Raw genomic sequence first — 21,562 nt, 5'->3', positions numbered from 1 at the left:
AGTTTGTATTAAAAAATTCTTTATGCTTTATTTATTTTATTTACGTGAGATATTTGTAAAAGTTTTAATAAAATAAATTTTTTTTTTAATATGTATTTATAATTTTATTAAACTACACCAGTTTGTTTTAAATTTGTCGCATTTTATTATTTTGAAAATAATGAGTCACAGTAAAAAAGCATCCCCAATTATTTAAGTTCTATAAATCAATTAATGTACCAACCCGAATTGGACATCCGATCCTAAATAGAGAAATACCGTTAGAATTAACTATTAATATCAACACAATGATTAAGAACAATCTGATAAAAAAGATCAGCGTGACTGCAGTATGATCATCCTAATACTGAATTTAACCTTAAAAAAGAAGAGAAACACCGTTAGTGTTCAATTATTTTAAATTACCGGCATCAATAAGACTAAATACTGATTTTATTAAAATAAAATTAGTAATTCGAAAAAAAAAGTACCGATTCGAACTACACGCCGATATTTCAAAATTTTCCATTTCAAAGTGTTAAAAACGAATATAAAAGTAAGAAAAAAAAAAATTTTTTTTTTAATTAATTAAATAAATATTGTTAAATATAATAATAGAAAAATTTCACCTTAAAATTTTAAATGGGCGTTTGAATATTATATTAACGATAGATAAAAAAGGAATCAAATAATTCAGGGTTGATAATTTTTCAGAAATATATTGCGAGAAAAAAGCTGATTATGGTTAAATAAAAAAATCCTATTGATTAACATATTGTTCTAAAACCATTTATATTGATCTTAGCTATTTTAACTATTATTAAAAATCTACCCATCCGAATCTATTGTTCTTAATTAAAAATTATTGATTATATAATTAATATTTTATCATACTAGGAATAAAGGAACAGATGTAAAATACCTTTTTCCCGGATTCTCTGACTAAAAGTGGCTGAACTTTTATTATTTATATAAATTGACGTTGTACAATAAAATCGGATCTTATCTATAATATGATTAACAGTACAGGACCAAATCTCCCGTATATATATACTATAATATTACATTACGTGTAATAATAATATTATACATTTATAAACAATTTACTAAATAAAACTCCAAAATCTAGAGAGCTTAATGTCACTTAAAAAGGCTCCAAGTGGATTAAATTAATATATTTTTAATATGAATAATTTTTTCCAATTCAAATAATTTAGTAAAAATGAGAGTTCGGGAAAATACAAAAATCAGATGATCTAATCTGTTATTACGGTGGTACAAATCAACTGTCATTAGTTTGTCTAATTGATCCATACAGGATATCGATCTGCTATATTATATATGTATGGATACAATTACAATACTTAAGCATACGTAAGCATACATTTATTACCATACATACGTACATATCGTTCCATACAATACTTATTTTTTATATACTCCAAAATTAAATAAGGATTTTGCGCCACCAAAATACATGACCTTTTGTTGATCGTGTGTTGATAAACAGGTATTCGATTCATATATTATTAGAAATAGATTAATATTATTGCTCATCGCTTGTTTAAAGACTAGTAAATATTACCCAATTAGTGTTAGCATTAGATTAAAATAAAGAGCGGTCGATTTGTAATCATAACTTTATGGTCGAATACGGAAGTGATATTCACAAATAATTAGAAAAAATACATTTACGTGAAATGATCTTATGCTTCATAAACTAATGTCGGTCTTCACCTTTTTTTACGCCTACACTAGTAAGAATGAAAATCCCGTCTATATTATTTCAACAAATCACCTTTTCTTGAGTTGTTCTACCAATTTCATAATATACAATGCATGTCCAATTTTAATATTCAATGGACTAATGAGCTTCCCCAGTCAAATGGAGAAAAGATTCCATCAACGGATAACGTAATCATGGATCGTCAAAATTGTGCTCTTCGAGCAGTCTCCCTACCCTCTGGGTAGAAGTTCCTCTGCAAAGGTCTTAGGAAATACCCCTCCATAATTTTCCTCGTTCCTCGAAAAATCATGGAGAATTTTTTTTGTAGACATCTGTCTATTATTCATCTACGTAATTGATAATGTATACAGAGCGTGGTTGAGCGGCAAGACGCTCATGGCATTGCTTCGCAATGTGTTCCTAATTTTATTCACAGAATTTTATCAACGGTGTCATATGAGAAAAGAACATGGGCATAATCCTATCTTTAGACAAATATCATAACTAAAAAATACGAATTATGCGTAACAAAAAATATGATCAGAAGATGATTAACCTTTTGTGTTGATAGTGTTTCAAAGACATATTATCATATAGTTAGTCAGAAGCGGATTATTAATAACGTACATCATTTCTTTTCAGAGTCTAGATTAATTATTACTCCATTGGCATTAGACAGAATAAAGGGTTGATTAGTATTCGAATAGTGAAATGATCATCAGTCCTTTTTTATGACATGAGGATCTCTCAAACTTAGTCAATCAAAATCTGCCAAGTTTTTAATATACGGGAAAATCGGGATAACTATACTCCTTTTGATGACATATGTTGTGAATAAGAAGCGTAGTTGAGCAGCAAGCCAATAAGATTATTGTATTCACTGGAGTACAAATTTCTTGGCCAAATCCTATACCTTTACCAAAATTACGTAACAAATGCACGGATATTGACTACGGGACAGATTATTAGTGGACAACAAGCATGACATGTGACATCGATACCCGAGGGTGTTGCCCACGTGCTCTTAAGCAATCTATATGGATAACACATTTGTCGATGATATTTTTCAAAGCATGGCAAATAAAAGCTTTATTAAATTCACTTACAAAAGCTAGGTTCTAAACTATTTATTTATATAATATTGCGCCAATAGCTATCAAGGAAATTATTATGTTGATTTAAAAAGAATTAAGAAACAACTACGTGTATAGCTATGCTTTGGTGGCATTTTGTACATGTCAATGATTTTGATTTCAAACTCATATTGTAATGATTGCAATAAACAAGATCATCTGATTCACATTCTAAGTCTTGAGCTTCAGACCAGACGGGATCCTTTTGAGAGTAAAAAATTTTTGATTCGGGACTTTCTTTTTCATTTGATCTAAAAGCCTTTAAAGTCTCCTCCATCACTCTGCTAAGTGATTTTAACTCTTGAGACGCAAGTTGTTGTTCTTCGTGTAGAAGCATTTTTTGCTTCTTAAATCCCTGTTCCTTCTTGTCCAAAGTTGCTTCTAGGGATAAATTTTTTTCTTGCAAACCTTTATTTTCTTCTTCGAGAAAAGAGCACATACGCTTAAGGGACTTGTTCTCCTCCAAAACTTCCTCAGTTTTTGTTTTTAGTTCCGAAAAAAAGTCTTTTACGACTTCAATATCCTTCTGAGTCTTATTTACCACAATTTCCTCAGTTTTTATGATAGGTGCCAAAAAATTCTCTTTTAAGTCTTTTAAAAATTCTTTCAATCATTCGTTAACCATATTCGTACAAGTTTTTGATGATTTTCTTTATGTGTTAATTGTGAAAAAACAGAAAATTTTAAATGACTAAGAAGTCTAGGAGTACGCGTTTTATTATGAGTCATTATTAGATTAGGTAATACGAACTTACTAATTAATCACAGCTCAGCCACTAGCTGTTTTGGGAATAGTGAGGCTTAGAATTTTATTAATAACAGTAATGAGATTTGTATGATGTCATAATTACTGTTTATTTTATCTAAAAGAGTAGTAGAACCCAGACTATTACAAATAAGAGAAGAAAGGATTTGAAAAAAACTTAAATCTAATATGTGTGCATAGAACTTTATTCTTCATCCCCTACGGGACTTCACTCTTCGATCTGTACTATTTGATAAAGTAGGACTACGCTAATTAATCAAATGGCAATCTAAAAAAAATTCAAACCCGTATTGTTCTTTCAGCAAATAGCTGCCACCTGTAAATACTGTCAGAGGTGGAATGATTCACACTATTCTAATTGTTAAAGAAACGAACTAAAAAAAATAGACGAACACAAAAAAAGAAAATTTGAGAAACTAGAAATAGATAAATATCTATATATAAAATAACTCCTATAAAGGAAAATAAAACAAAAAAGTAAAATGAATGAAATCACACTAAAAAATCAAATAAAATATTATAAAATTCAAGCTAAATTAGTACTCTTTGACGATTTCGCCACCGTGGAGTCAATTTCAGAAGGATGATCTTGACAGAGTCATTTAGGTACTGTAATATTATCAGAAAATGATAAATTTCGTGACGTATAAGCATCACGTTTTAGTGGACGAGATTCCAGGGCTTTAGTGCCTTCAGAAGTAAAAGCAGAATCATAACTGAGGTAAGCATCGTAAGGATGGGTATAATAGCCTTGAGTGTAATCTTTTTGCTTATAGCGGCGTGATAAAGGGATCCTTACAACTTGCGGGAAACCATGATAAATTCCTGTATATCTTGTCTAATTTTAGCTTGATCCTGTTTTGAACTATAATGAGGGTTCATGAGATCCTGATTATAATACGACATGCGTCTATGATAAGTATCACTAAAACTCAACAAATCAGCTGTTTGTGTCCAACATTTTTTGAGATATTTCGGACTTGTGCCGTGATATGTGGCTTGAGCTAATGACTGTTGAAGAGATCTCAGTCGTTGTTGTTCAATAGCTTCATGTTCCCTATTAAGAAATTCTTGATGACGTCATTCTTCAGTTTGTATTGCCAATTGTTTCTTGAGATTATACATATATGTGAACCATTCTCGTGACCCAGGTATAATATAACAACCATTCTGATCATATAAAGGATCAGAGGGAATAATATTCCTATATTTGAGAGGGATAAACATATTAGATGTAGGGTTGTATAGTAATACTGCGAAAACTGTCCCTTCTATTACGTCTTCTTCAATGGGTAAAGGTGTGGATGTAGGAACAAATGGCATTGGAAGCCTAAAAGAAATTTTAAACTTATAGTCATCAGCGCTAGGAGTGATCCTAGCTTTCTTGTAAGTAAGATGAGAAATTCTGTATTTGAACTTCTGAGATGGAAAGAAGAGAAATTTATGTTTCTTTACAATGGATAAACATTGTGCATGATTTAAAGTAGTACCCGGTCGAAGTTTGACCTTATTGAAAAGATGTCTGCAAGCATGTTCAAATCGTGACCTTTGTCGTTTAGCTACTTTATCGTTGTGGTTTGGTGTGAAATGTAAGTCTTGTGGTCCACAGGAATACATATATTTGTGTCCAATATCTCGAATATTTTCCATAAAATGGGCTATATACCGTTAGTATAAGAACAACCAGTTTTTCTTAAAACAATAATTTTTTTTCCCTACTATTCCATCGGTCGTGAAGTAAATTAGCATGCTCTGCTTTGTTGTTATCAAATATATTGTCTTTTCGTCGAATAACCAAAATCTGGTTATGTTTTTGAAAATGGATACCACAATTGTATCACATAATAGGACCCAGAAATATATATATAGGGGTCAGGTGATGAAAAAAATTTTTTACTATAAGCTGTACGCATTTTTTCAGGGCCGGAATTATGATAATGTCAGTCAGATACTATAATAGGAAATAAAAAATTCTGACCGGCATTATCAGAAATTATCTAAAAAAGGAAAGATTTTCATGATTTTTTTAGTTCAAAATACATAAACTCAAACCTGACCCTTTTATATATATTTCTGGGTCCTGACATAATTATGGGACTAGGCGCTGAACATATTTGAGGATTATTCTAGGACCCCGAACAATACATGAAAAGGTAACAATAGAGAGTTTGCGTAGAATGAGCCCAAAAAGTATGTAGATCATTTCCTTTTTGGATAATTCTTACCAGCATTACATAGTGCCGGCCCTGAAGAGATGCGTAGAGCTATTAGTAAATTTGTGCTGATCTCTTGTTACCTATTTATATATTGCTCGGGGTCCTATTATTCTTGTTGAATTCATGTGTAATTTGACCATTACACGGGACATATATTCCAAAATAAAAATGTTATCAAATTAAAAAAAGTGCGTGTCATATAATTATGATCATTAATTTTTTGTTCACGTGATTTGATGATCTTGATACGGTCCAATAGTTTATTTCTAATTAAATTGAAATATTTTTTTGAATTCTACGTGGAATAACTCTTTGTGCAGAAAAAAAATGCTGGAGGCTTTTGCTAATTTGATATTTGGCGTTCAGAATTTTGCTTGTGGATTTATAACTAATCATTTGTGTGTATCTTCAAATGAATTTGATTGGTGTTTAAATGTTGATCAACAATCTCAAAAAGAAACTTCTTGAACGTAAATCCAGATTTTTTGATATTGGTCACGTGAAATTTTTTGAATGAAATTTTGAAAGGAAAGCCTTTCGAAGGTGAAGATATGATATTATCTAAAGGTATAGGAGTAACATCACTATGATTAGGCGTTGAAGGAGTATGAGGAGGTGGTGAAGGTAAGTGCCCCCTCCATAACTGATTTCTTTGACAGGAGCATTACGTTGAGTATCAAAATAATCTTCCACTTCGCAACACTCCTTTATACAACTTGGTAACCCAACACCAGCAAGAGATGACTTAGAAAACTCTATACAAAACACTGAGCCGCAAATAATTCTTACTACTGAGGATATTTTTTCTTTGATATTGATAATATTTACCCTTACACATACTCTACTCTCCATGAAGAAGAGCTTATACCGGAAGAAATTTACAGTGCAAGATAGAGCTCTGAATGGGTCAGGTCAGGTCAGGTTAATTGATAAACCTGACCTGAAATTTTTTTTCAGGTCAGGTCAGGTCAGGTTATATCAGGTTGTCTGTTTGACCTGACCTGACCTGAAACCTGAAAAATTTCAGGACTATTTTTATTAAAGTATTGAAAAAAATGGTACAAAACTTTTTTTTTTTAATATAATATTATGAAAAAAAACGTTTTTGCAACGTTTTTTATTAAAATATTGAAAAAAAATATTGCAAAACGTTTTTTTTAATATAACATTATGAAAAAAATGTTTTCGCAATGTTATTATTGAAATATCAAAAAAAAAAATGTTACGAAACATTTTTTTAATATAATATTATGAAAAAACGTTTTCGCAACGTTTTTTCTTGAAATATTGCGATTCAACATTTTTATATTAAAATCATATAAAAAAGTGAATCCCAATACTGCAATTCACTTTTTTATATTGATTTTGTATAAAAAAAGTGAGTTGCGGTATTGCGATTCACTTTTTATATAGAATCTATATAAAAAGTGAATCGCAATACTGCAACTCACTTTTATTATATAGTAGAATCAATAGTTTCTGGTCAACAGGTCAATCAGGTCAGGTCAATCTTCATACCTGACCTGAATTTTTTTTAAAAATCTCATACCTGACCTGAATTTCAGGTCAGGTCAGGTCAGGTTACCTGAATTTGGCTGACCTGTTCGGAGCTCTAGTGCAAGACCAGTCTATTTCAACAAAATTATTTGAAGTCATAATCCCTTATTATGTGGGTATGTATAGAACAAAAAACCCAGTTGGGCCTCTCCCCTTTGGTGTTTCTAATAGAAACTAAAAAAAAAAAACTTGCGCTAAATTAGCAGAAAACTAACAAAACATAAAAAAGGGAAAGAGTTTTCATGTCATAATTACTTAAAAGGGCGCAGAACTGAAATAGAGAAATGATAAAGTCACATGACAGAAATTTCAGCACTGTATAAATTTGTGGAATGACCATTTCTTTGAAAGGCCACGCCAAGCCTTCATACAAAAATTCATAAATTATACAATAATTTTTTAGATATCATAAAGCATTAATTAGTTTAAATTATATGTAAATATTATATAAATAAGTAATAATAGAATTAAATAAACAACTTACCCCCTATATTATTAAATAATTTTCCAATAAAGAATTTAGTTAGTATAAATAAGTAATAATAGAATTAATTAATAACTTACTCCCTATATTTATTAAATAATTTTTTTTAAAAAAGAATTTAGTTAGTTTAAATTATATGTAAATATTATATAAATAAGTAAAATAAATATAACCTATAACTTACAATCTATTTAAATAAAGAATTTAGTTATATAAATAAGTAATAATAGAATTAAATAACTTGTAACTTACAATCTATTAAATAGAAAATTTAGTTAATTTAAATTACAGTATATGTAAAATATTACATAAATAAGTAATAATAAAATTAAATAGATAACTTATAACTTACCAACTAAATAAAATTATTGAATGAAGAATTAAGTAGTTTAAATTATTATAAATGTTATGTAAATAAGTAATAATAGAAATAAATAAATAAATAACTTAAACTTACCAACTAAATAAAATTACAAAATAATTTTTAAATAAGGAATTTAGTTAGTTTAAATTATATGTAAATATTATATAAATAGGTAATAATAGAACTAAATAACTTATAACTTACAATCTATTTAAATAAAAAATTTAGTTAGTTTAAATTATATATAAATATTATATAAATAAGTTATAATAGAATTAAATAAATAACTTACTCCCTATATTATTAAATAATTTTTAAATAAAGAATTTAGTTAGTTTAAATTATATGTAAATATTATATAATGAGTAATATAATAGAATTAAATAAATAATTTATAACTTACCAACTAAATAAAAATTACAAAATAATTTTTAAATAAAATTATTTAGTTAGTTTAAATTATATTAATAATAGAAATATAAATATAACTTACACCCTTTATGTAGTATTATTAATTATTAATTAATTGGATGTAAACATAGTACAAAATATTTACTGTAAATTAAATATATTACTAACAATCTAATTATTTAAATTAAGAATATAATTAGTTAAAATATATAAAATATTTGTCAAATAAATATAATGTTGTAACTTACCATCTGTAATATAATTAATTATTAAAACAAAAAATTTAGTTATTTGAATATTTTATAAAATAAGTAAAGTAAAGAACAATAACTGATAACTTACTGACTATAGTATTATTATGCATTAAATAAATTATTTAGTTACATGAAATATAATTAAATAGTAAGTAATCCCATTATTGTTCAATTATAAGTTATCTTATCAACTTACGAGCTAAATTATTTAAAATAATTTTTGTATAATATAAGATAGTTTAAATTATATTTGTGCATCATATAAGGTATAGTATTCAAATTATTTACAAACAAAAATTTAATATTTCAGTTTGTTTAATATACCTTTAGATTCATTAGTACTACTTTCTTCAAATTCTTCAGAGTCATTTCCTTTGAATTCTTCAGAGTCATTTTCCTCAAATTCTTCGATGCTACTTCTAACTAAAAAAATTACAAAATAATTTTTTAAATAAAGAATTTAGTTAGCTTAAATTATATAAATTGTATGTAATAAAAAATAAATAACTTACACTCTATAAATAATTTTTAAATAAAGAATTTAGTTAGTTTAAATTATATGTTAAAGTAATAATAGAATTAAATAAATAACTTATAACTTATGATCTATTAAATAAAGAATTTAGTTAGTTTAAATTATATGTAAATATTATGTAAATGAGTAATATAATAGAATTAAATAAATAATTTATAACTTACCAACTAATAAAATTATAAAATAATTTTTAAATAGTTAGTTTAAATTATATAAATAATAAAAATATAAATATAACTCACACCCTGTATGTAGTATTATCAATTATTAATTAATGATATAAACATAATACAAAAGTATTTACTGTAAATTAAATATATTACTTACAATCTAATTATTTAAATTAAGAATATATTAGTTAAAGTATATAAATATTAGTCAAATAAATATAAAGTTGTAACTTACCATTTAAACAAGGAATTTAGTTATTTGATTATTTTATAAAATAAATAAAGTAAAGAACTAAAGATTTAAAATAACTGATAACTTACAGATATAGTATCATTAAATGGATTATTCAGTTACATGAAATATAATAAAATAATAAGTATTTTCTTTGTTATTCAATTATAAGATAACCTATTAACTTACAAGCTAAATCATTTGAATAATATAGATAGTTTAAATTATATATATGTATCATATAAGGTAAAATTATATATAATACTTAAATTATTTATTTAATATTTCAGTTTGTTTAATATACCTTTATATTCCTTAGTACTACTTCCTTCAAATTCTTCAGAGTCACTTTCTTTGAATTCCCCAGAGTCACTTCCTTCAAATTCTTCAGTGCTGCTTCCTTCAAATTCAATATTACCAGAAACTAGTTTTATTATATTATAAATTTGTTTAAAAATATTAAATGAATTCTAATTGCATTAAATGTTTATACTATACATTACCTTTATCATTACTGAGAGCCATTACTATATAATTATATTAAAATGCTTTTTGACTAAATAAGATAATGTAAATATCTTTTTTTTAGTATGGGTATGCAAAATGCATTATGTATTATGTTGATCATAAGCATTTGCATGTATGACAAACAAATTTTGCACCGGAATTATTGTGTCAATAGTCACGTGACAACAACAATTTTATGATTTCTCACAAACTACCATATAAAATTTGTCAGATTTCACTATCCTATATTGGACGTACTAGTATGGGATAGGGCTTCATTTAATTAGAAGTAAGGGCCTGGCTTGGCTTCGGCCTTGGTGGATGATGGGTTCTATGTTAAACTGGTGGTCTTTTCTTTGGGATCGATCATGTCTTTTTGAAAACTCTTGCCGACTTCACATAAAATAAATAAATAAATAAATAAAAATTGTCAGATATACAAATAAGGACCCCGAGCTATATATATAGAGGTAAGGTACTGCCAAAAAAAAATTACTATTAGATCTATGCATTTTTTCAGGGCCGGAATTATGATAATGCCAGTCAGCGTCTAAAAAAAGAAATAAATTATAGCTGGTATTATCTATAAAAGGAAAGATCCACATGATTATTTTGGTCAGTTCTACGCAAACCCCACCCCATTCGGGTGATCATCAAAGGTTATAACCTTACGATTTATGTTACAAATGCATAGGTTATAACCTTATATAGGCGGCCCATGGGCCATAATTTAATGTCATGTGACCTGATTTTTAATTCTGGCCTGACATGCGCAATTTTGGCATGTTAATTTTGGAACACGTTACATGCGCTAATTACTGTACATATTACTCAGATGTAACATGCAGTGATTCAGACGCATGTTATTCATCTGTAACATGCGATAAATTGGGCGCATGTTACCTATCTGTAACATGCAGTGATTCAGACGCATGTTACGGATGGGTAATATGCGTTAATTCTGATGCATGTTACTCATTCATAATATGCGCTAATTTGGGCGCATGTTACGCTTCTGTAACATGTGTTAATTCTGGCGCATGTTACTCATCCATAATATGCGTTAACTCTGGCGCATGTTACTCATCTGTAACATGCGTTAATTCTGGCGCATGTTACTCATCCGTAACATGCATTAATTCTGGCGCATGTTACTCATCCGTAACATGCATTAATTCTGGCGCATGTTACTCATTCGTAATATGCGCTAATTTGGGCGCATGTTACGCTTCTGTAATATGCGTTAATTCTGGTGCATGTTACTCATCTGTAACATGCGCTAATTTAGACGCATGTTACGCTTCTGTAACATGCATTAATTCTGGCGTATGTCACTCATCCATAATATGCGTTAATTCTGGCGCATGTTACTCATCCGTAACATGCGTTAATTCTGGCGCATGTTACTCATCCGTAACATGCGTTAATTCTGGCGCATATTACTAATTCGTAATATGCGCTAATTTGGGCGCATGTTACGCTTCTGTAATATGCGTTAATTCTGGTGCATGTTACTCATCTGTAACATGTGCTAATTTAGACGCATGTTACGCTTCTGTAACATGCATTAATTCTGGCGCATGTTACTCATCCATAATATGCGTTAATTCTGGCGCATGTTACTCATCCATAACATGCATTAATTCTAGTACATGTTACGCTTCTGTAACATGCGTTAATTCTGGTGCATGTTACTCATCTGTAATATGCGTTAATTCTGGCGCATATTACTCATCCGTAACATGTGCTAATTTGGGTACATGTTACTGGCGCATGTTCCCTACAGTAACATGCAATAACTCTAGTTTATATTCCTTACTGTAACATACAGTGATTTTAGTACATATTTTTATATCCAAAATACCAAATATTTAATACTAAGTATTATCAAAATCAATGCATATTATATTATAGAATATTGCATATTATGCATTAGAAATATATATAACTTTATTAAAGATGGCTATTTTTTTAAAATCAAAAAAATAATAAAACAATAAAAATAACAAAAAAAAAATAAACAAAAAAAAAATAAACAAAAAAAAAATAAACAAAAAAAAAATAAACAAAAAAAAAATAAACAAAAAAAAAAATAAACAAAAAAAAAATAAACAAAAAAAAAAATAAACAAAAAAAAATAAACAAAAAAAAATAAACAAAAAAAATAAACAAAAAAAATAAACAAAAAAATAAACAAAAAAATAAACAAAAAAAACAACAAAAAAAAAATAAAACAAAATAAAATAAAAATAATAAAAAACAAATGATTTGCATAGTATATTTTAAAATTTATAAGTAATTAATTTTATGATCATGTAAATCACTTTACTGATGCAAATATAATAATCATTTGTTTTTTCTTATTCCTATATATTTAATTTTTTCTTTTTCATTTTTTATTTTTTTTTATTTTTTTTTTTATTAATTTTATTTTTTTTTTATTAATTTTATTTTTTTTTTTTGCTAGTTTTATTTTTTTTTGTTAATTTTATTTTTTTTTTTTGTTAATTTTTTATTGTTTTGCTATTTTTTTGCTGAAAATACTATTTCAAATAAATATAACAATTTAATATGAATTTTCTACTATAATATGTAGTAATCATGGCACATATTCCAGATGCTGTATATTATTTATTAATAAAATATGAAGTAATTTAGCATATATTCCAATGTAAATTTATAATGTATTTACAACAATTCTTGCATATATTCCTGATGTATAATATGCAATATTCTATAATATAATGCAGTGATTCTGGTAATACTTAGTTTAAATATTTGATGTTTTAAACATAAGAACATGTGTCAGAAATCAGAATCATTGTAGTAAGGAATATGCATCAGAGTTACTACTAGGAAACATGTGCCAGAATTAGTGCATATTACGGATGAGTAATATGTGCCAGAATTAACGTATATTACAGAAGCGTAACATGCACCCAAATTAGCGCATGTTATGAATGAGTAACATGCGCCAGAATTAACGCATGTTACAGAAGTGTAACATGCGGCAAAATTAATGCATGTTACTCATTCGTAACATGCGCCCAAATTAGCGCATATTATGGATGAAAAACATGCACCAGAATTAACGCATATTACAGATAAATAACATGCGCCTGAATTAACGCATATTACAGAAGCGTAACATGCACCAGAATTAACGCATATTACGGATGAGTAACATGCACCAGAATTAACGCATATTACAGAAGCGTAACATGCATCTAAATTAGCGCATATTACGGATGAATAACATGCACCAGAATTAATGCATATTACAGAAGTGTAACATGCGCCCAAATTACTAACGCATATTATGAATGAGTAACATGTGCCAGAATTAATGCATAATTACCCATCTGTAACATGCATCTGAATCACTGCATGTTACGGATGGGTAACATGCGTCCAATTTATCGCATGTTACAGATGAATAACATGCGTCTGAATCACCGCATGTTACATCAGAGAACATGCGTTCAAATTAGCGCATATTACATAAAAGTAACGTGCGATGATATTAACGCATGTTACATCTGGATAACATGTACAGTAATTAATGTATGTAATGTGTTCCAAAATTAACATGCCAAAATTGCGCATGTCAGGCCAGAATTAAAAATCGGGTCACGTGACATTAAATTATGGCCTATGGGTGACATAAATCGTAAGGTTATAACTTTTGATGATCACCCGAATGGGGTGGCAAACCCTTACTCTACCTTTTTATGTATAGCTCAGGGTCCTTACAAATAGAAAGAAGCTAAACATTTGATTTATCAAAAGGTATTAGTGAAAATTTTCATTTAAATAAATAATAACATTGTTTGTATATATATAATGTACTGTAATATTAATTTTACAATACATTTATTTGTATTATTTATAACATACTCATTATTAGTCTTGTAGGGATATCGTACAATAGTTAGTAAACATTAATTGTAATATTATTTTATAAACATGTACAGTATATTTAATATAGATTGTAGCAAATTATTGTAAAATATAAAATTTAATTATATAAAAATACGTAAATTTAAATTTAATTATAAAATACATTATAAAATTAATTATCTAGTGTAATATTGTCTAAAAATTAATTTCACCACATAAACTATAATCCTTCGTGTAAGATGTTAATGCTCCCTCAAAGATGATTTACACCAACTGACCGCAATCTTTCAAACATTCATGATCAATGATCACCTAATTGATCGATGAATCATTAGAGTCTACTAGATGCTAGAAAAAATATCAATGAATAGAATGATTGAAAGAGAATTACAGATGATAGTAGTAATAATAATCTTTATAACATTTGTATTTTATAAGACAAATTGCTATATTTAATGTGTAATTTATTGTAATATTACAGAAGAAATAAACAAATTAATTTTAAACCTAATAACTTTTCAGAAATAAATTTAACGGATAAAAGAACAGTGAAATTATGATAAACAATTGGGAGAATTTCGTTATGCTTGCTGTAAAATGAAATGGCAAAGTGAACTCTTCTGAATGTTATACAAATAAAAAGGACAAGAATTACAAGGATTGAGACCGTACTTAAGTTGCTGGCAATGATGAATAAAAATTTTTTAGTCCATATTAACATCATCTAATGTGGAATTTAGAAAACAAAGTAAATTTTAATGAACTTGAATTTAGTCATTTAATTTGTTTTACTTTTACTAGATGCTAAATATTATATTATAGAACAAATTAATATAGCACATTATATTCTGAAAATTCTTTATGTATATTGAAGTTAAATGAATATTTATCAACATATATCATTATTATTGCGTAAGATTTATTTTTTGAATAATTTTTTTTATTTTCATTGCTTAATATATACATACATGCCGAGTTAAAATTGATGAGACATTATGATCATTCCATGATGTGGAAGTCTTTATTACTAGTTTAATATGTGAATTTCCGATAGAAAAGAGTATAAATTAATTTATTACATTACATTAAAAAATTTATATTTATAAAATCCAGTACATTATAACTTTATTCATAATTTGTTCAATTTACGTAAATTTTATGTGCAATATTTCTTTAACAATTATTTCATTTATTTCTTGCAACCCATAAATTATTTGGAAATATTTAAAGTTGCAATATGTCACATTTATTGATTGCACAATCTAATGGATGGGAATTTTACTATATTAATTTATTTTACAACAAACTAAACTCATTTTTTAACTTAAAAAATTTCTTATCATTACAGATTATTTAAATATTTTCGAGAAACCTCCAAATGAAGTTTTTCAACACTCTATTTCGCAACATTAACGTAGAATGTATTATTTCGAAATAATGGAAATCTTCGCGTCTTGAATAATTATAATATATCTTTGACCTATTAATAAACTCTAATTTTATTATTAAATTTTATTATCACGAATCTTCAAATACATAAATAGTTTTTTTTCAAACAGTGAATTTAACGAATAATTTTTTTTTATTAAAAAACGTTTAAAACTTACTGTACGTCTGTACCTTTAAAAATATAAACTCTATTGCCTAATATTAAATATGGGTAATTTTTTTTTTACGATATTCACATTGTCTCAAATACAAAATATAAAGTGAAGGTAAATAATACGACTATTTAATTTGCGGTTAATTTTATGGGACCATTTAATTAATTGGGTAGATGTTTTGGGTCAAAAGCAGTTGTCCAAGAATATGCTTGAGAACTTGTTGTATCTAAAATATAAATCTCATTGTTTCTTCCATTTGTTGATTCCAGATATCTTAAAAAAAGAATCCATTAAATGAAATTGTGTAATGTTCAGTTTATGAATATATTAAAAGTATAAATTTCATTTTTAGTTAGCATAATTATCTTAAGTTCACTTCAATATTTGATCAATAAAATTTTTTTTTTAAAAGTTTAAAACATTTACTTCTATAACCGATAATGATACTATGAAGATAAAGCAGTTGATTTAATTAACAAATTTGAATGTTGACGCTTATAACTTACTGTATATGCCGGATTTTTATGCTTTTAAGTCGCTTATCAAGGGAATTTTAGAAATATATCTTTTTTTTACACACCATAAAATTGTTTGTCACGTGTTCAATAAATAAGACTATTGTTACCATCAGTTTTCGTCAGGCGTCAGGTGATAACAGAAAATAAAATAATGATTTACAATCAAATTAGTGGTAATTTAGTCAATTTACCGGAGCAAATCCAAATTGATGAGCAATTTTATTAAAAGTGCGTTGATATCTCAATAAAATTCTCACTACTGCCTCACTCGGCGTTCTGTAGTAACCAAAATTATATCAAACACACGAAAATAAACTCCCAATCAAAAGAATTTCCCACTAAAACAACCTTTCTCGAGAAAAAACCTTGTTTTAGGGTTTAAAGGCCTTGATTCTAAGTAAAAAAAATTACTTAACATCCTCCCTCTTACATCCATTTGGGGAGATATTTATAATGAAAAATTCAAAGGACAACTTGTCTATGGCCAAATTGACTTTCAGTTAGACAACTTACACACTTCGTCCAAGTGACAATTTGTCAAAAGGTCACTTTGTGATAAGTTGACCAACGCCAATTTGCTTACATAATCATGATTGTCCCTTGGCTAGCGCTCTAAAATAGCTCTAAACTAATATAACTAATAAAAAAATATACTAAAACAATAAAAAAAATAAAACAATGTAAAAAAATAATAAAATAAAATTCCTGTGAAACCGTTATTCGATATTTATACAGGTTAATCTAAATTTCTGAGTTGTGCAACGCATCATTCCCCTGCGCCAGATTTGCGCCTGATCTATACTTAAGTGTTTAATGTTTTTGATCGGCAAATTTGTGATTGCTAATACCAATTTTTAGTTCCCGAGTAACTAATACAAATAACTATTAGAATAGATAGATTATTAGCTTTTTTTAATAATTTCTATTTTTTCTCCCCATAATAATAGATCAATTTAATAGACTTTAGTATATAAAAGAGAATTATTTGGCCTTTTCCCTAATAAAATTTTTTTATATTGATTTTTTTCTCCCGATCATAATAATTCAGTGTAATAAGGATAAAGATTTTTTATCGTTTTTTCTCCTAATATCAATAAAACTATTTATAATAAATTTGAAAATATTCTACAGTACTGTAACATCTACTTTATACAATAAATAAAATTTATATTAAATTCTTATCAATATAATAAATTATTAATATATTTCTTCAGACCAAAAACATTGTATATAATGAAATCTTTCAAAATATTTAAACATGCTATAATAATACTACATTTTTCAAATATACAAAAAAAAAGTTTATCTCACACAAAAAAAAATTTTTTTGCCATCATATACAAAAAAAAAATTCTAGCAAATGAAAAGAGACGTTTTCTAAGCTCTAAGAACTCCATCTTAGCCTTTTTTTATCACCTTTTTTAAATTATTAAATTTATTTTTTATTTTATTATCATTTATTTACACTCCTTTAGATTTCTAATTATGAACAAGAATAAAACTTGAAGTTTTTAAACATATATCATAATTTTCTTTTCATTATTCATTACTACATTAATATAAAACAACTTACTAATCCCGGTGCAAAGCAACGGGCTACTGCTAGTTCTATAATAAAAATATACTAAATAAAATAACTGATCACTAATAATGTATTAGTGCGCAATGATCATCCAATAATCAAAGTTTCGCAATACTATCAAATCATTGTGTAATGAAGGAACATAAAATAAATAAATAAATAAAAGAACATCGTACAAGCAGCGCGGACTAATGCTCCGGACTCCGGTTGATCACTGATTTAAGGTTGGACCCCGAAAATACATAAAAAGGTCCATTGTATTTTTCAGGGTCTTGTTATGTAACTATATAAATTTACACAAATCCATAAATAGATTTTTATTTTTTTATGACTTCCGCCGTCAAGAATTTTATTGATTATTTCATCCACTATTTCTAACAATAAAAATAATAACAAAATGCAAAATAACGAAGATATTGATGAATGGATTAATTGGATTGAGGAAGCTATTATTAAGAAACATATTAAAAATTATGAATATGAAAATTTTAAAAATATTAAAGAAATTGGTTCCGGAGCATTCGGAAAGGTTTTTCGTGCAAATTGGAAAAATTTTGATAATTATTTAGTGTTAAAATCTTTTTTTAATCTTAACAGCATTACTTTAAAAGAAATTGTTAATGAGGTAATTTTATTATTAAAAAGTTTGTTTTCATAAAAAATATTTTAATTTTTGCGTATTCTTTTAATATTTAATTATTGTAACGTTCATAATTTAGCTTAAACTTCAAAGAGAAGTAGATTTTCATAGTAATATTATTCGCTTTTATGGAATTGCAAGAATTGAGTCAGGTATTTAAATATCAAGTATAATATCTAAAATTTAAGTAATTATTATTTTTTTAAAAAAAAAACTTATTTCTTTTTTTTTACGTTAGAAAACATAATTCACCAAACAAAAAATTATTTGTTGGTAATGGAATACGCTGACGGTGGTACTCTTCGTGATTATTTGAACAAAAATTTCAATAGACTTGATTGGAATAATAAATTTAATTTGGCATATCAGTTAGCTTGTTCCGTATTATGTCTACATGATGAAGGGATCATTCACCGTGACTTGGTAATTTTTTTTAATAAAGTAATCAAAATATTTTACGAATTAAATTAATATCTTTTATATATTATAAATTATAATAGCATTCCTGTAATGTGTTGGTTCATCAAAATTCTATCAAGTTGGCGGACTTTGGATTATCAAAAAGGATTGATGAAGCATCGAATTCACAATCAAGACTACGTGGTATGACTCCCTATATTGATCCAAAAGCATTAATGAATGGTAATGATTCAAAATTAAATGAGAAGAGCGATGTATATAGTATTGGCGTTTTATTATGGGAAATATCAAGTGGGAAACCACCATTTCATGAAGAGAAAAATAATATTGGTTTAAGCTATGACATTTCACGGGGCCGAAGAGAAGAAATTATTCCTGATACTCCTAATGATTATTCAAATCTTTATACTGGTAAATATGATTTCAATGTATTGTTTGTTTTACTTAATAAAGTCATTATTTTAATCAAATACTTTAATTATTAGAATGTTGGAATAATGAACCAAGTAAACGACCAACTATATATGAGGTTGGTAATAGATTAAGAGTATTTATTCCAAATTCAAATAGCACGACGATTGATCAACAGAATGATATTTCCAACCAAACTTATTTTACGCCAAATGAGAATTTAACTCCAAATAGTGTAGGAAATTCAGTGCATGGAGATCTATCCAAAGTGATCCAAAATTTTACTAATCTGAATACAAGTGAAATAGAAATGTCTACAAACGAACAAATTAATGAAAATATTTCGTCTGAGAATCATTTTAGCATTATGATTAACGAAATAGTTGATCTTATTTTTAAGGGTGTTAATAAAAACGAGATAGATAAGGTAAAACAGCATGTTCTTGATTATTTTAATAGTCATAATGTAAATTCAAAAGTAATTTATAATTGGTTATTAAATAATCAAAATACTTCAGATTCTATTTTTTTACTTGGATATTTTAATTGTTATGGAATTGGATCAACCAAAGATAATGAGGAAGCATTCAGTTTATTTATTAATGCACTGGAGCAGGATCATATATTGGCACAATATTTTGCTGGAAAATGTTATGAATTTGGAAAAGGAATTATAAAAAATGAAAAGTTGGCATTTGAATATTATGAAAAAGTAGCTAATAAAAATTATGCAGTAGGACAATTTAAATTAGGTTGGTTTTATGATAATGGAATAAGTGTCAAAAAAGATTTAAAAATGGCCGTATATTGGTATGAAAAAGCTGTAAATAATGGACATTTGATATCTATGTGTAATCTTGGAAATTTATATAGAAATGGAAATGGAGTTGAGAAAGATGATAAAAAAGCTATTGAATTATTTAAAATATCAGCTGAAGGAGGATATTTAGGTGGAATAATGATGTTGGGATATTGTTATGATTTTGGAATTGGAATAAATATTGATGAGCAAAAGGCAGTTGAATTATATCAGAAGGCTGCAAATTTAGGACATAATAAGGCTCAATATAATCTTGCAAGTAAGTATAAATATGGAAGAGGAATTGAAAAAGATTTAGATAAAGCAATTTATTGGTATGAACAATCAGCTAAACAAGGACATCAAAAAGCTCAAAATAAATTAAAAGAACTTAGAACAATTAGAAAAAATTAATGTAAATTAGTTAAAAAATAATTCCATTTATTTGTAAATTTTACCATTATACAAGAACATAGATTTAAACACCAGAATTTATTAAATTATTTATGTAGAATTAGATTTATATTAATTTTAATTTGATTATAATAAATAAGTATCCTTGTTAGACGTTTAAATATATTGTACTTTACTAAAAAAAATAAATGATATACATAGTCTAAATTAAATATGTATAATGATCTCCTGAATTATTTTATGAAATATTTTAATTACTTTAACTAAGGTCAACTAAGTACTATCAAGCCTTTATTATTTATTTTTTTTTAAAAAAAAAATTTTCTTCCATAATATTCACATTGTCTTAAACACAAAATTTAAAATAATATTACTCAAAATCTAAAGTTTTTACTTTGTATAATTGTAGAGTTGTTTCAATGTCAGTTAATCCTGTAGGTCCATCTTTATAAGTTGGGTTTTGTAGATTTTTTTGAGTCGCTGAAAATATTCTTAAGAATTTGATGTGATATAAATCTGCGAGCGTATTTTTGATTTTCTAGTACATACTGTATATGTTACAGTCAAACCTTTATATAACGATATGTTGGGACATATATGAAATTTTTAGAAAATATCGTTATATCAAAGTTATACCGATATTTATGTCCTCACATATAGTGGGAAAATAAAATTTTATCAGTATATCAAGTTTTGAATATCGGTAAATCGGGTTAGACTGTATATGTCTATATTATTTCGGAATTACATATATTGAATTGAATATAAAAATTCTATGTACTGTATTTAAAAAAGAAATTATATATAAATAATAATTTATTCTCGTACATAATTTAATTTAGAAGAGTTTAAATTACATTACATTAAAAATGACTTTATCATCAACTAAATTATTTAAACAATGAGTTATAATTAGTACTAACTTGTTTTTAAAATATTA

At 26.7% G+C, this 21,562-nt stretch overlaps 4 protein-coding genes across 4 annotated transcripts; 1 reads left to right on the top strand and 3 right to left on the bottom strand.

The window, feature by feature from the left end:
* Positions 1 to 2,893: 2,893 nt before the first annotated feature.
* On the bottom strand, positions 2,894 to 3,277 carry OCT59_024053 (uncharacterized protein; the record flags this gene model as incomplete). The annotated part of the gene is made up of 1 exon (XM_025329607.2): positions 2,894 to 3,277. One exon carries the CDS (start codon positions 3,275 to 3,277, stop codon positions 2,894 to 2,896), a length of 384 nt encoding a protein of 127 aa, XP_025183775.1.
* Positions 3,278 to 4,202: 925 nt separating this feature from the next.
* Positions 4,203 to 5,254, bottom strand: OCT59_024052 (uncharacterized protein; the record flags this gene model as incomplete). The annotated part of the gene is made up of 3 exons (XM_066135138.1): positions 4,203 to 4,320; positions 4,404 to 4,661; positions 4,740 to 5,254. 3 exons carry the CDS (start codon positions 5,252 to 5,254, stop codon positions 4,203 to 4,205), a joined length of 891 nt encoding a protein of 296 aa, XP_065991190.1.
* Positions 5,255 to 9,188: 3,934 nt separating this feature from the next.
* On the bottom strand, positions 9,189 to 10,352 carry OCT59_024051 (uncharacterized protein; the record flags this gene model as incomplete). The annotated part of the gene is made up of 3 exons (XM_066135137.1): positions 9,189 to 9,313; positions 10,132 to 10,251; positions 10,331 to 10,352. The coding sequence occupies 3 exons, from the start codon at positions 10,350 to 10,352 to the stop codon at positions 9,189 to 9,191; spliced, it is 267 nt and encodes an 88-aa protein (XP_065991189.1).
* A 7,983-nt stretch (positions 10,353 to 18,335) lies between these two features.
* OCT59_024050 (uncharacterized protein) lies at positions 18,336 to 20,622 on the top strand (the record flags this gene model as incomplete). Its single annotated transcript, XM_025331712.2, has 5 exons — positions 18,336 to 18,563; positions 18,658 to 18,730; positions 18,817 to 19,001; positions 19,079 to 19,409; positions 19,484 to 20,622. 5 exons carry the CDS (start codon positions 18,336 to 18,338, stop codon positions 20,620 to 20,622), a joined length of 1,956 nt encoding a protein of 651 aa, XP_025183774.1.
* Between the last annotated feature and the right edge of the window lie 940 nt (positions 20,623 to 21,562).

Source organism: Rhizophagus irregularis, chromosome 4, assembly GCF_026210795.1.
Source record: "Rhizophagus irregularis chromosome 4, complete sequence".
In the NCBI taxonomy this organism is placed as follows: domain Eukaryota; kingdom Fungi; phylum Glomeromycota; class Glomeromycetes; order Glomerales; family Glomeraceae; genus Rhizophagus; species Rhizophagus irregularis.
Note: the sequence above shows the minus strand (reverse complement) of the source record. Positions and strands in the feature narration are given on the sequence as shown.